This window comes from Salmo salar, chromosome ssa03, assembly GCF_905237065.1.
Source record: "Salmo salar chromosome ssa03, Ssal_v3.1, whole genome shotgun sequence".
NCBI lineage: Eukaryota > Metazoa > Chordata > Actinopteri > Salmoniformes > Salmonidae > Salmo > Salmo salar.
Window position 1 is genome coordinate 35,873,581 of NC_059444.1, and position 11,095 is coordinate 35,884,675.

The 11,095-nt window shown below is 46.8% G+C and overlaps 1 protein-coding gene across 1 annotated transcript; it reads right to left on the reverse strand.

The window, feature by feature from the left end:
* Positions 1-220: 220 nt before the first annotated feature.
* On the reverse strand, positions 221-10,673 carry LOC123741630 (sericin-1). The gene is made up of 2 exons (XM_045714773.1): positions 9,489-10,673; positions 221-808 (listed from the first exon to the last, which is right to left on the reverse strand). Exons 1-2 carry the CDS (start codon positions 9,614-9,616, stop codon positions 532-534), a joined length of 405 nt encoding a protein of 134 aa, XP_045570729.1. The 5' UTR covers positions 9,617-10,673; the 3' UTR covers positions 221-531.
* Between the last annotated feature and the right edge of the window lie 422 nt (positions 10,674-11,095).

The window sequence follows — 11,095 nt, forward strand, 5'->3', positions numbered from 1 at the left end:
ACAGTGATTGTGGAGGTGAGGATGGACCTGATGATGGTTGTGTAGAACCAAATCAGTATTGTCCATGAGAGTTTGAATTTATTCAGCTGACGCAAGAAGTACATCCGCTCGTATGCCTTCTTGGTGATCGCTGTGATGTTTTATTTAAACGAACCCCCCCCCAAACAAAAAGAGTAATTCGTCATACGTGTAAGGACCGACACCGGAGACGAGAAGCAGGTATGGGGAGTTGACATTTAATTAGGACCAGACAAAGGGCAAGAAAGAAACAGTGTCAGCACACGGATACACAATGACAATTGTGTAAGCAGTGGGAAAAGAGATGGGGAACTGACAAATATAGGGGAGGTAATAAACAGGTGATTGAGTCCAGGTGAGTCCAACAACACGCTGATGCACGTGAAGGGGGGAAGGCAGGTGTGCGTAATGATGGTGGCAGGAGTGCGCAATAATGGGGAGACTGGCACCCTCAAGCGCCAGGGGGGAAGAGTGGACGCAGGCGTGACAGTACCCACCCCCCTGACGGGCCGGCTAAGGCACGGGCAAAGAACAAGTCGGCTGGGTGTGAAACCCAGACAAACCGGCAGAGGCGTGAGAGCCTGGCGAGCCTGCTGAGGCATAGGAGCCTGACGATCCGGCTGAGGCATGAAGGCCTGTCAATCCCGCTGTGGCGTGGAAACCCGATGATCCGGCAGAGACGTAGCAGCCTGACGAGCCGGCTAGGCGTAAAAACCTGATGATCCAGCTGAGGCCTGACGTGGCATGGGCACCTTCTGAGCCAACCGGGGCAAGAAACCTCTCGAGCCAGCTAGGGTGTGACAGAAACAGACAGAAACAGCATCAGCACACGGATACACAATGACAAACAACAATCAATGCAGCAGCGGGGAACAGAGATGGGGAACTGACAAATATAGGGGAGGTAATAAACAGGTGATTGAATCCAGGTGAGTCCAATAATACGCTGATGCGCATGACGGGGGAAGGCAGGTGTGCGTAATGATGGTGGCAGGAGTGCGCAATGCTGGGGGAAGAACAGGAGCAGGCGTGACAATAGGTAATTCATTATCATGTAATTATACATTCTTACCTTGTCAATTCATAGTATTAATGCATGAGATTAACACGTTAACTTTGACAGCTCTATACATTTGAAGTAAATAGTGGACTGTAGAATAAAATGTAAAAAACATTTTTGCAGTATCAGTCTATCCCGTTATGGCTTGCATTATGTCAGCCTATCTTGTTAAGGCTTGCAGTATCAGCCTATCCCTGTTAAGCCTGCGATAAGCTTCCACTGATCTCATCAGGGCTGCCTATATCTGAGGACCAGAAACCACTCCTCACTCACACATGCTGATGTACGTAAGCATACAAACTGTGACAACTCTCTTTTAGGTTAGGAGAGTTTGTACACAAATTAAGCGAGAGACCGACACAAAATCACACCAGAGAGAGTTTTTTCCAACAGGACAGTACCTGAATATTTGTTTCTCCGGCTTGGACCGCCCCAGGCCATAGGCGTGGTCGGTGATAGCAGGGTTTGGTACACAAATCGGGTTCTCGGTAGATCAGGGTCCAAAACAGCCAACAGGTAAGTACAAACAGTCCAGGTCATACACCGTAAATCCAGCAGATATAAGCTAAGGACCCTGGGACTAAACACCTCCCTCTGGCGGTTCATCCCAAATTATGCTACAGTGGTCGCCCCACTCACCGACACCAACACTGGATTACAGCATAGAGCCTCCTGTAATGTTCTAAATACTTTTGTGGCATTTTCATCCCATTTTACCATGATTGTCCCTCTGGATCTAGTCATGTCGGACAGTGGGGAGGCCACTGTTGCATAATATGGGATGTACCGCCGGTAGTAACCTGTCAACCCTAAGAAGGCTCGAACGTGCTTCTTATTTACTGTTCTCGGCCATATTCTAATTGCCTCGACATTCTTAAGTTGGGGTTTGATTAACCCTCTTCCCACGGTGTATCCCAGATACTCGGTTTCCTCTAACCTCACTTAACACTTGGCAGGGTTCGCTATGAGCCTTGCCTTCCTAAGGGCGTCTAGCACTGTCTGTACCCGAGGCAAGTGGGTTTCCCAATCTGGGCTGTAGATCCCCATGACATCTAAATAAGCTGTGGCGTAAGCTCAGTGCGGTTTTAGGACCTGGTCCGTTAGCCGTTGAAAGGTGGCTGGGGCCCCGAGTAAGCCAAATGGCATAATGGTGTATTGAAACTGTCAGGGTTGCAAAGGCTGTCTTTTCTTCGGCTCTGGGGGTCAGGGGAATTTGCCCATAACGTTTGTCTAGGTCCAGGGTCGTAATGTACCGAGCGTACTAATTTTCTCCAATAGTTCATCTACACAGGGCATGGGGTAGGCATCAAACTTGGAGATTTCATTTACCTTCCGAAAATCATTACAAAACCACCAAGACCCATCAGGCTTAGAGACCATCGTTATTGAGCTAGACCTCTCATTATGTGACTATTCGTTCACTCCAGCCGCCAACATTTTCTCCACCTCCGCTCTGATCATGGCTCATTGAGCATCAGGTAACCGATATGGCCTCATGCTTACTTTTTTCCCTGGTAGGGAAACAATATCATATCGTAACCTCAGTTCGCCCTGGTATCCCTGAAAATATATCTCTGTTTTTCTGGATCAAGGTCTTTACTTCCTGTACTTGTGCCGGGGTCAGTGTAGGTGAAGTATGCTCTTCGTCTGCCTCCTGAGTGGGTGTGGGGTATGTGAAAATTTGTGTTTCGCTCTAACTCCACGCTTTAAACAGGTTTATGTGATAGATCTGTTCCGGGGGCGAACGACCTAGCTGTCAGATCGGATAATTAACTTCTTCTATTTTCTCCAGCACTTCATACTGGCTAACAGTTGACACTCTACCGTGGGGACCAGCACCAACAGCTTATCTTCTGGTTGAAATTCCCTCAGGGTAGCCTGCTGGTTATAAGTGTGTCACTGGTGCTCTTGTGCTTGCCTTATGTGCTCTCTTACAATGGGCGTGACTGTGGCTATCCTGTCTTGCATGGCCATGACATTCTCTATAACACTAGTATAAGGGGTCGACTGGTGCTCCCAGGTTTCCCGTGCAATGTCTAAGATTCCCCGGGGGTGTCTCCCATATACCAGATCAAAGGGTAAAAACCCCAGCGAGGCTTGGGGAACCTCTCTAATGGCAAACATCAGATACAGCAATATTAAATCCCAGTTTTTCCCCATCCTTATCGATTAACTTCCTGAGCATTAACTACAGGGTGTGGTTGAATCTCTCAACCAGCCCGTCCATCTGTGGATGGTAAACCAATGTCCTTAACTGTTTCACCTGCCACAACTTGCAAAGGTCCGCCATAAGGCGGAACATGAAGGGGTCCCCTGGTCAGTAAGGATCTCTTTTGGAATCCCTACCCTGGTGAACAGGAGCACTAATTTCTATATTTTTGGAAGCCATCGTCCAAAAGGGGATTGCCTGCTGGGTAGCGAGTGGCATAATCTAGGATGACCAGAATATATTGGTGCCCTCTGGTGGACTTGCATAGCGGGCCAATTATATCCATCGTTATCCTCTCAAATGGCATTTCAATTATGGGGAGTGGCACCAACGGGCTTCTAACAGTTGGTCGGGGAGCTGTTAACTGGCACTTGAGGTACTCCCCACAATGTCAAGCCATTTCAACCTGAATCCCTGGCCAGTAAAACTTCCTCACAATCTTGTCTTGGGTTTTATCAATACCAAGGTGTCCCCCAGAATGTGCCCATGAGCTAAGTCCAGTACTGTTCTCCGGTACCGGGTGGGGACCAACAACTGTTCCACCACATCAAACCCTAGTTTTGCTACTCTGTACACCAAACCCTTTTTCATTATGAAGTGGGGGAAACTACTAGGCATTGTACCGTCATTTATGGGGGTACCATCTACGACCTGCACATCTGCTCTGGCTTGCTGCAGGGTCGGATCCTTGGTCTGGCCCATCCTGAAGTTAGTCAGGGACCCTGCCATGTCTGTTGGTTCTAGATAGTCCCCCTCTGAGCCCCCCGCTCCAGATGGACCCATACCCCACTAGTACTGGGCTGCTCATTATTGACAGGGTCTGCCCTTTCTACCTCATCCTCCCCTCCTAGCACCTGTGAGGTTGGACCCAGGAAGGCGAAATGCTACTGCCTGCTTGGTCAGGGGTTGTGGCTTCTCAAATATGCCATTCTTTTGGCCTAACCTTGCAAAGTTAGGAAAGTATCTACCCAGTAGTACATCATACTCCAGGACCACACCGACCTTTTAATTCATTTTTTATTTTACCTTTATTTAAATAGGCAAAAGTGGCGAAATAATTACAATATAGCAATTAAACACTGGAGTGATAGATGTGCAGAAGATGAGTGTGCAAGTAGAGATACTGGGGTGCAAAGGAGCAAAATGGATAAAATAAATAACAGTATGGGGATGAGGTAGTTGGATGGGCTATTTACAGATGGGTTACGTACAGGTGCAGTGATCTGTGAGATGCTCTGACAGATGGTGCTTTAAGTTAGTGAGGGAGATTTGAGTCTCCAGCTTCAGTGATTTTTGCAGTTTGTTCCAGTCATTGGCAGCAGAGAACTGGAAGGAAAGGTGGCCGAAGAAGAAATTGGCTTTGGGGGTGACCAGTGAAATATACCTGCTGGAGCGCGTGATACGGGTGGGTGCTGCTATGGTGATCAGTGAGCTGAGATAAGGCGGGGCTTTACCAAGCAAATATTTATAGATGACCTGGAGCCAGTGGGTTTGGCGACGAATATGAAGCGAGGACCAGCCAACGAGAGCATACAGGTCGCAGTGGTGGTTAGTATATGGGGCTTTAGTGACAAAACGGATGGCGCTGTGATAGACTGCATCCAATTTGCTGAGTAGGGTGTTGGAGGCTATTTTGTAAATGGCATCGCTGAAGTCAAGGATCGGTAGGATAGTCAGTTTTACGAGGGGATGTTTGGCAGCATGAGTGAAGTATGCTTTGATGCAAAATAGGAAGCCGATTCTAGATTTAATTTTGGATTGGAGATGCTTATTGTGAGTCTGGAAGGAGAGTTTACAGTCTAACCAGACACCTAGGTATTTGTAGTTGTCCACATATTCTAAGTCAGAACCGTCCAGAGTAGTGATGCTGGACGGGCGGGCAGGTGTGGGCAACAAATGGTTGAAGAGCATGCATTTAGTTGTACTTGCATTTAAGAGCAGTTGGAGGCCACAGAAGGAGAGTTGTATGGCATTGAAGTTCGTTTGGAGGTTAGTTAACACAATGTCCAAACAAGGGCCAGAAGTATACAGAATGGTGTCATCTGCGTAGAGGTGGATCACAGAATCACCAGCAGCAAGAGCGACATCATTGATGTATACACAGAAAAGAGTCAGCCCGAGGATTGAACCCATAGAGACTGCCAGAGGTCCGGACAACAGGCCCTCCGATTTTACACACTGAACTCTGTCTGAGAAGTAGTTGGTGAATCAGGCGAGACAGTCATTTGAGAAACCAAGGCTGTTGAGTCTGCCGATAAGAATGTGGTGATTGACAGAGTCGAAAGCCTTGGCCAGGTCGATGAATACAGCTGCACAGTAATGTCTCTTATCGATGGCGGTTATGATATCGTTTAGGACCTTGAGCGTGGCTGAGGTGCACCCACAACAGCTCGGAAACCAGATTGCATAGCGGAGAAGGTACGGTGGGATTCGAAATGGTCGGTGATCTGTTTGTTAACTTGGCTTTCGAAGACCTTAGAAAGGCAGGGTAGGATAGATATAGGTCTGTAGCAGTTTGGGTCTAGAGTGTCTCCCCCTTTGAGGAGGAGGATGACTGCGGCAGCTTTCCAATCTTTGGGGATCTCAGACGATACGAAAGAGAGGTTGAACAGGCTAGTAATAGGGGTTGCAACAATGTTGGCTGATAGTTTTAGAAAGAGAGGGTTAAGATTGTCTAGCCCGGCTGATTTGTAGGGGTCCAGATGTTACAGCTCTTTCAGAACATCAGCTATCTGGATTTGGGTGAAGGAGAAATGGGGGAGGCTTGGGCAAGTTGCTGTGGGGGTTGCAGGTCTGTTGACCGGGGTAGGGGTAGCCAGGTGGAAAGCATGGCCAGCCGTAGAAAAATGCTTATTGAAATTCTCAAATTCTCACGGTTTTATCGGTGGTGACAGTGTTTCCTAGCCTCAGTGCAGTGGGCAGCTGGGAGGAGGTGCTCTTATTCTCCATGGACTTTACAGTGTCCCAGAACTTTTTGGAGTTTGTGCTACAGGATGCAAATTTCTGTTTGAAAAAGCTAGCCTTTGCTTTTCTAACTGCCTGTGTATATTGGTTCCTAACTTCCCTGAAAAGTTGCATATCGCGTGGGCTATTCGATGATAATGCAGTACGCCACAGGATGTTTTTGTGTTGGTCAAGGGCAGTCAGGTCTGGAGTGAACCAAAGGCTATATCTGTTCCTGGTTCTACATGGGGCATGCTTATTTATGACTGTGAGTAAAGCACTTTTAAAGAATAACTAGGCATCCTCTACTGATGGAATGAGGTCAATATCCTTCCAGGATACCCGGGCCAGGTCAATTAGAAAGGCCTGCTCGCTGAAGTGTTTTAGGGAGCGTTTGACAGTGATGAGGGGTAGTTGTTTGTCCGCAGACCCATTATGGATGCAGGAAATGATGCAGTGATCGCTGAGATCCTGGTTGAAGACAGCAGAGGTGTATATGCAGGGCAGGTTGGTTAGGATGATATCTATGAGGGTGCCCGAGTTTACGGATTTTGGGTTGTACCTGGTAGGTTCATTGATAATTTGTGTGAGATTGAGGGCAGCTAGCTTAGATTGTAGGATGGCCGGGGTGTTAAGCATGTCCCAGTTTAGGTCACCTAACAGCACGAGCTCTGAAGATACAGTGCCTTGCGAAAGTATTCCGCCCCCTTGAACTTTTCGACCTTTTGCCACATTTCAGGCTTCAAACATAAAGATATAAAACTGTAATTTTTTGTGAAGAATCAACAACAAGTGGGACACAATTATGAAGTGGAACAAAATGTATCTCTCAACCAGCCCGTCCATCTGTGGATGGTAAACCAATGTCCTTAACTGTTTCACCTGCCACAACTTAACAAATAAAAAACTGAAAAATTGGCCGTGCAAAATTATTCAGCCCCTTTACTTTCAGTGCAGCAAACTCTCTCCAGAAGTTCAGTGAGGATCTCTGAATGATCCAATGTTGACCTAAATGACTAATGATGATAAATAGAATCCACCTGTGTGTAATCAAGTCTCCGTATAAATGCACCTGCTCTGTGATAGTCTCAGAGGTCCGTTTAAAGCGCAGAGAGCATCATGAAGAACAAGGAACACACCAGGCAGGTTCGAGATACTGTTGTGGAGAAGTTTAAAGCCGGATTTGGATACAAAAAGATTTCCCAAGCTTTAAACATCCCAAGGAGCACTGTGCAAGCGATAATATTGAAATGGAAGGAGTATCAGACCACTGCAAATCTACGAAGACCCGGCCGTCCCTCTAAACTTTCAGCTCATACAAGGAGAAGACTGATCAGAGATGCAGCCAAGAGGCCCATGATCACTCTGGATGAACTGCAGAGATCTACAGCTGAGGTGGGAGACTCTGTCCATAGGACAACAATCAGTCGTATACTGCACAAATCTGGCCTTTATGGAAGAGTGGCAAGGAGAAAGCCATTTCTTAAAGATATCCATAAAAAGTGTCGTTTAAAGTTTGCCACTAGCCACCTGGGAGACACACCAAACATGTGGAAGAAGGTGCTCTGGTCAGATGAAACCAAAATCAAACCTTTTGGCAACAATGCAAAACGTTATGTTTGGCGTAAAAGCAACACAGCTCATCACCCTGAACACAACATCCCCACTGTCAAACATGGTGGTGGCAGCATCATGGTTTGGGCCTGCTTTTCTTCAGCAGGGGCAGGGAAGATGGTTAAAATTGATGGGAAGATGGATGGAGCCAAATACAGGACCATTCTGGAAGAAAACCTGATGGAATCTGCAAAAGACCTGAGACTGGGATGGAGATTTGTCTTCCAACAAGACAATGATCCAAAACATAAAGCAAAATCTACAATGGAATGGTTCACAAATAAACATATCCAGGTGTTAGAATGGCCAAGTCAAAGTCCAGACCTGAATCCAATCGAGAATCTGTGGAAAGAACTGAAAACTGCTGTTCACAAACGCTCTCCATCCAACCTCACTGAGCTCGAGCTGTTTTGCAAGGAGGAATGGGCAAAAAGTTCAGTCTCTCGATGTGCAAAACTGATAGAGACATACCCCAAGCGACTTACAGCTGTAATTGCAGCAAAAGGTGGCGCTACAAAGTATTAACTTAAGGGGGCTGAATAATTTTGCACGCCCAATTTTTCAGTTTTTTATTTGTTAAAAAGGTTTGAAATATCCAATACATTTCGTTACACTTCATGATTGTGTCCCACTTGTTGTTGATTCTTCACAAAAAATACAGTTTTATATCTTTATGTTTGAAGCCTGAAATGTGGCAAAAGGTCGAAAAGTTCAAGGGGGCCGAATACTTTCGCAAGGCACTGTAGATGGGGGGCAATCAATTCACATATGGTGTCCAGGGCACAGCTGGGGGCAGAAGGTGGTCTATAGCAAGCGGCAACGGTGAAAGACTTGTTTCTGGAAAGGTGGATTTTTAAAAGTAGAAGCTTAAATTGTTTGGGCACAGACCTGGATAGTAAGACAGAACTCTGCAGGCTATCTCTGCAGTAGATTGCAACTCCGCCCCCTTTGCCAGTGCTATATTGTCGGAAAATGTTATAGTTAGGGATGGAAATTTCAGGGTTTTTGGTGGTCTTCCTAAGCCAGGATTCAGACACGGCTAGGACATCTGGGTTGGCAGAGTGTGCTAAAGCAGTGAATAAAACAAATTCAGGGAGGAGGCTTCTAATGTTAACATGCATGAAACCAAGGCTTTTACAGTTACAGACGTCAACAAATGAGAGCGCCTGGGGAATGGGAGTGGAGATGGGCACTGCAGGGCCTGGATTAACCTCTACATCACTAGAAGCACAGAGGAGGCGTAGGATAAGGGTATGGATAAAGGATATAAGAACTGGTCGTCTAGTACGTTCGGAACAGAGAGTAAAAGGAGCAGGTTTTTGGGCACGGTGGAATAGGTTCAAGGCATAATGTACAGACAAAGGTATGGTATGATGTGAGTACAGTGGAGGTAAACCTATGCATTGAGTGACGATGAGAGATATTGTCTCTAGAAACATCATTTAAACCAGGTGAGCTCACCGCATGTGTGGGAGATGGAACTAAAGGGTTAACTAAGGCGTATTGAGCAGGGCTAGAGGCTCTACAGTGAAATAAGGCAATAATTACTGGGGAACGTTTTTTTCCCCCGTTCTGTGCCTGCTCAGCTGTTCCTGCCATACAATACTGTTCAACCAGGGTCACGAGATGGTCAGTGGAAAGTACCTCATTCTGATCAACCCATCGTCATATTTCTCGGTGTAGCCCTCGCTGAAACTGGTCGAGTACGATGATCTCGACGATCTCGGCGGATGAACGGGTCTCCGTTCTGCCAGGTGAATCAGGTCGAACATCTGTGCTTGGGGTGGTTGTCCAGGTCTATAGGCCCACTGGTGGAAGCGATGTGCCCTCACGGTATAGGTCACTCCCAGTCTAGTCAGGATCTCTCCCTTGAGTTTATTGTAATCTTGTGCATCTTTCAACTCCAGGTCGAAATACGCTTTTTGAGTGTCCTCTGCTAGGTATGGTGCCAGAAGTCCTGCCCATTCTTCTTTTGGCTACTTCTCTCTCTCGGCCGTCCTTTCGAAGGTGGTGATGTATGCTTCAACATCATCCTGCTTTGTCATTTTTTAAAGAAAATTATTGGCCCGCCTCTGGGTATTTGAAGCTGGCAGCTGAGCTCCAATTTGGGCCGTTAGCTCCTGCAGGCCTTCTTTTAACTCCTTGGTGTTTCTCTCTTGCTCCTCTCTGAGCAGCTGGTTGGTGCGGTGCTGGACCTGCAGCGTGTCCTGATGCATTCGCAACGCATCCTGATGAGCTATTTGTTGAGCTCTAGTTGCTTCTTGTTGGGCTGCCACTGCTTGTAACAGTGCTTGTATGGCTCCTTCCATACTCATTTCCCAGAGCAAACTGAACGAAACAAACAAAATACAAAAACCTGACTCCCCTTTGGTGTCCTACATGAACGAATTACTATTTATTTAAAATTTTTTAACCTAACCATCGGTATAGCTAATCCGTTTATCCGCTTCAAACCACATTAAAACACACAGTCCACCGTGTGCCTGCATTCTCCACCACGTGTGACAACTCTCTTCAAGGTTAGGAGAGTTTGTACACAAATTAAGCGGGAGACCGACACAAAATCACACCAGAGAGAGTTCTTCCCAACAGGACAGTAACTGAATGCTTGTTTCTCCAGCCTGGACCGCCCCAGGCTGCAGGCGTGGTCGATCAAGGATAGCAGGGTTTGGTACACAAATTGGGTTCTCAGTAGATCAGGGTCCAAAACAGCCAACAGGTAAGTCCAAACAGTCCAGGTAATACACTGTAAATCCAGCAGATATATTATCACTTTCTCTTTTCAATGGTTCACAGGTCCACAGCTCCTTTCTCTCCCCCTCTTCCTGGTGTGGCTTGACCCCTTATATATGTGGGTCAGCCCCACCTTGCGAGCGTTCCCCTTGCTTCTGGGGATTGTAGCATTTTGGCGGTCGGCCATTTTGTGCTTTGTAGTTCACCATCTGGCCACCCCTTAGTGAGAGGGCAGAGCCCGTTTATTAGTTCTGCCCTCACATATCTGCCATTTATCACTCGGCCCCCTTCTTTGCCACAAAACATACACACACACACACACACACACACACACACACACACACACACACACACACACACACACACACACACACACACACACACACACACACACACACACACACACACACACACACACACACACACACACACACACACACACACACAAAATAATATAAAAAGTCACACTTTTACATTGTCTTGATGTTTGCACGCCACAGACACACTCAGGGGCTATG

Excerpts from the sequence above, each read along its gene's own strand:
- LOC123741630 (XM_045714773.1), bottom strand. The coding sequence starts at position 9,616 with ATGTTCGACCTGATTCACCTGGCAGAACGGAGACCCGTTCATCCGCCG. Across the intron at positions 809-9,488 it reads GATGGGTTGATCAGAATGAG|CTGGCTCGAGAGGTTTCTTG; the intron begins GTACTTTCCACT and ends GTCACACCCTAG.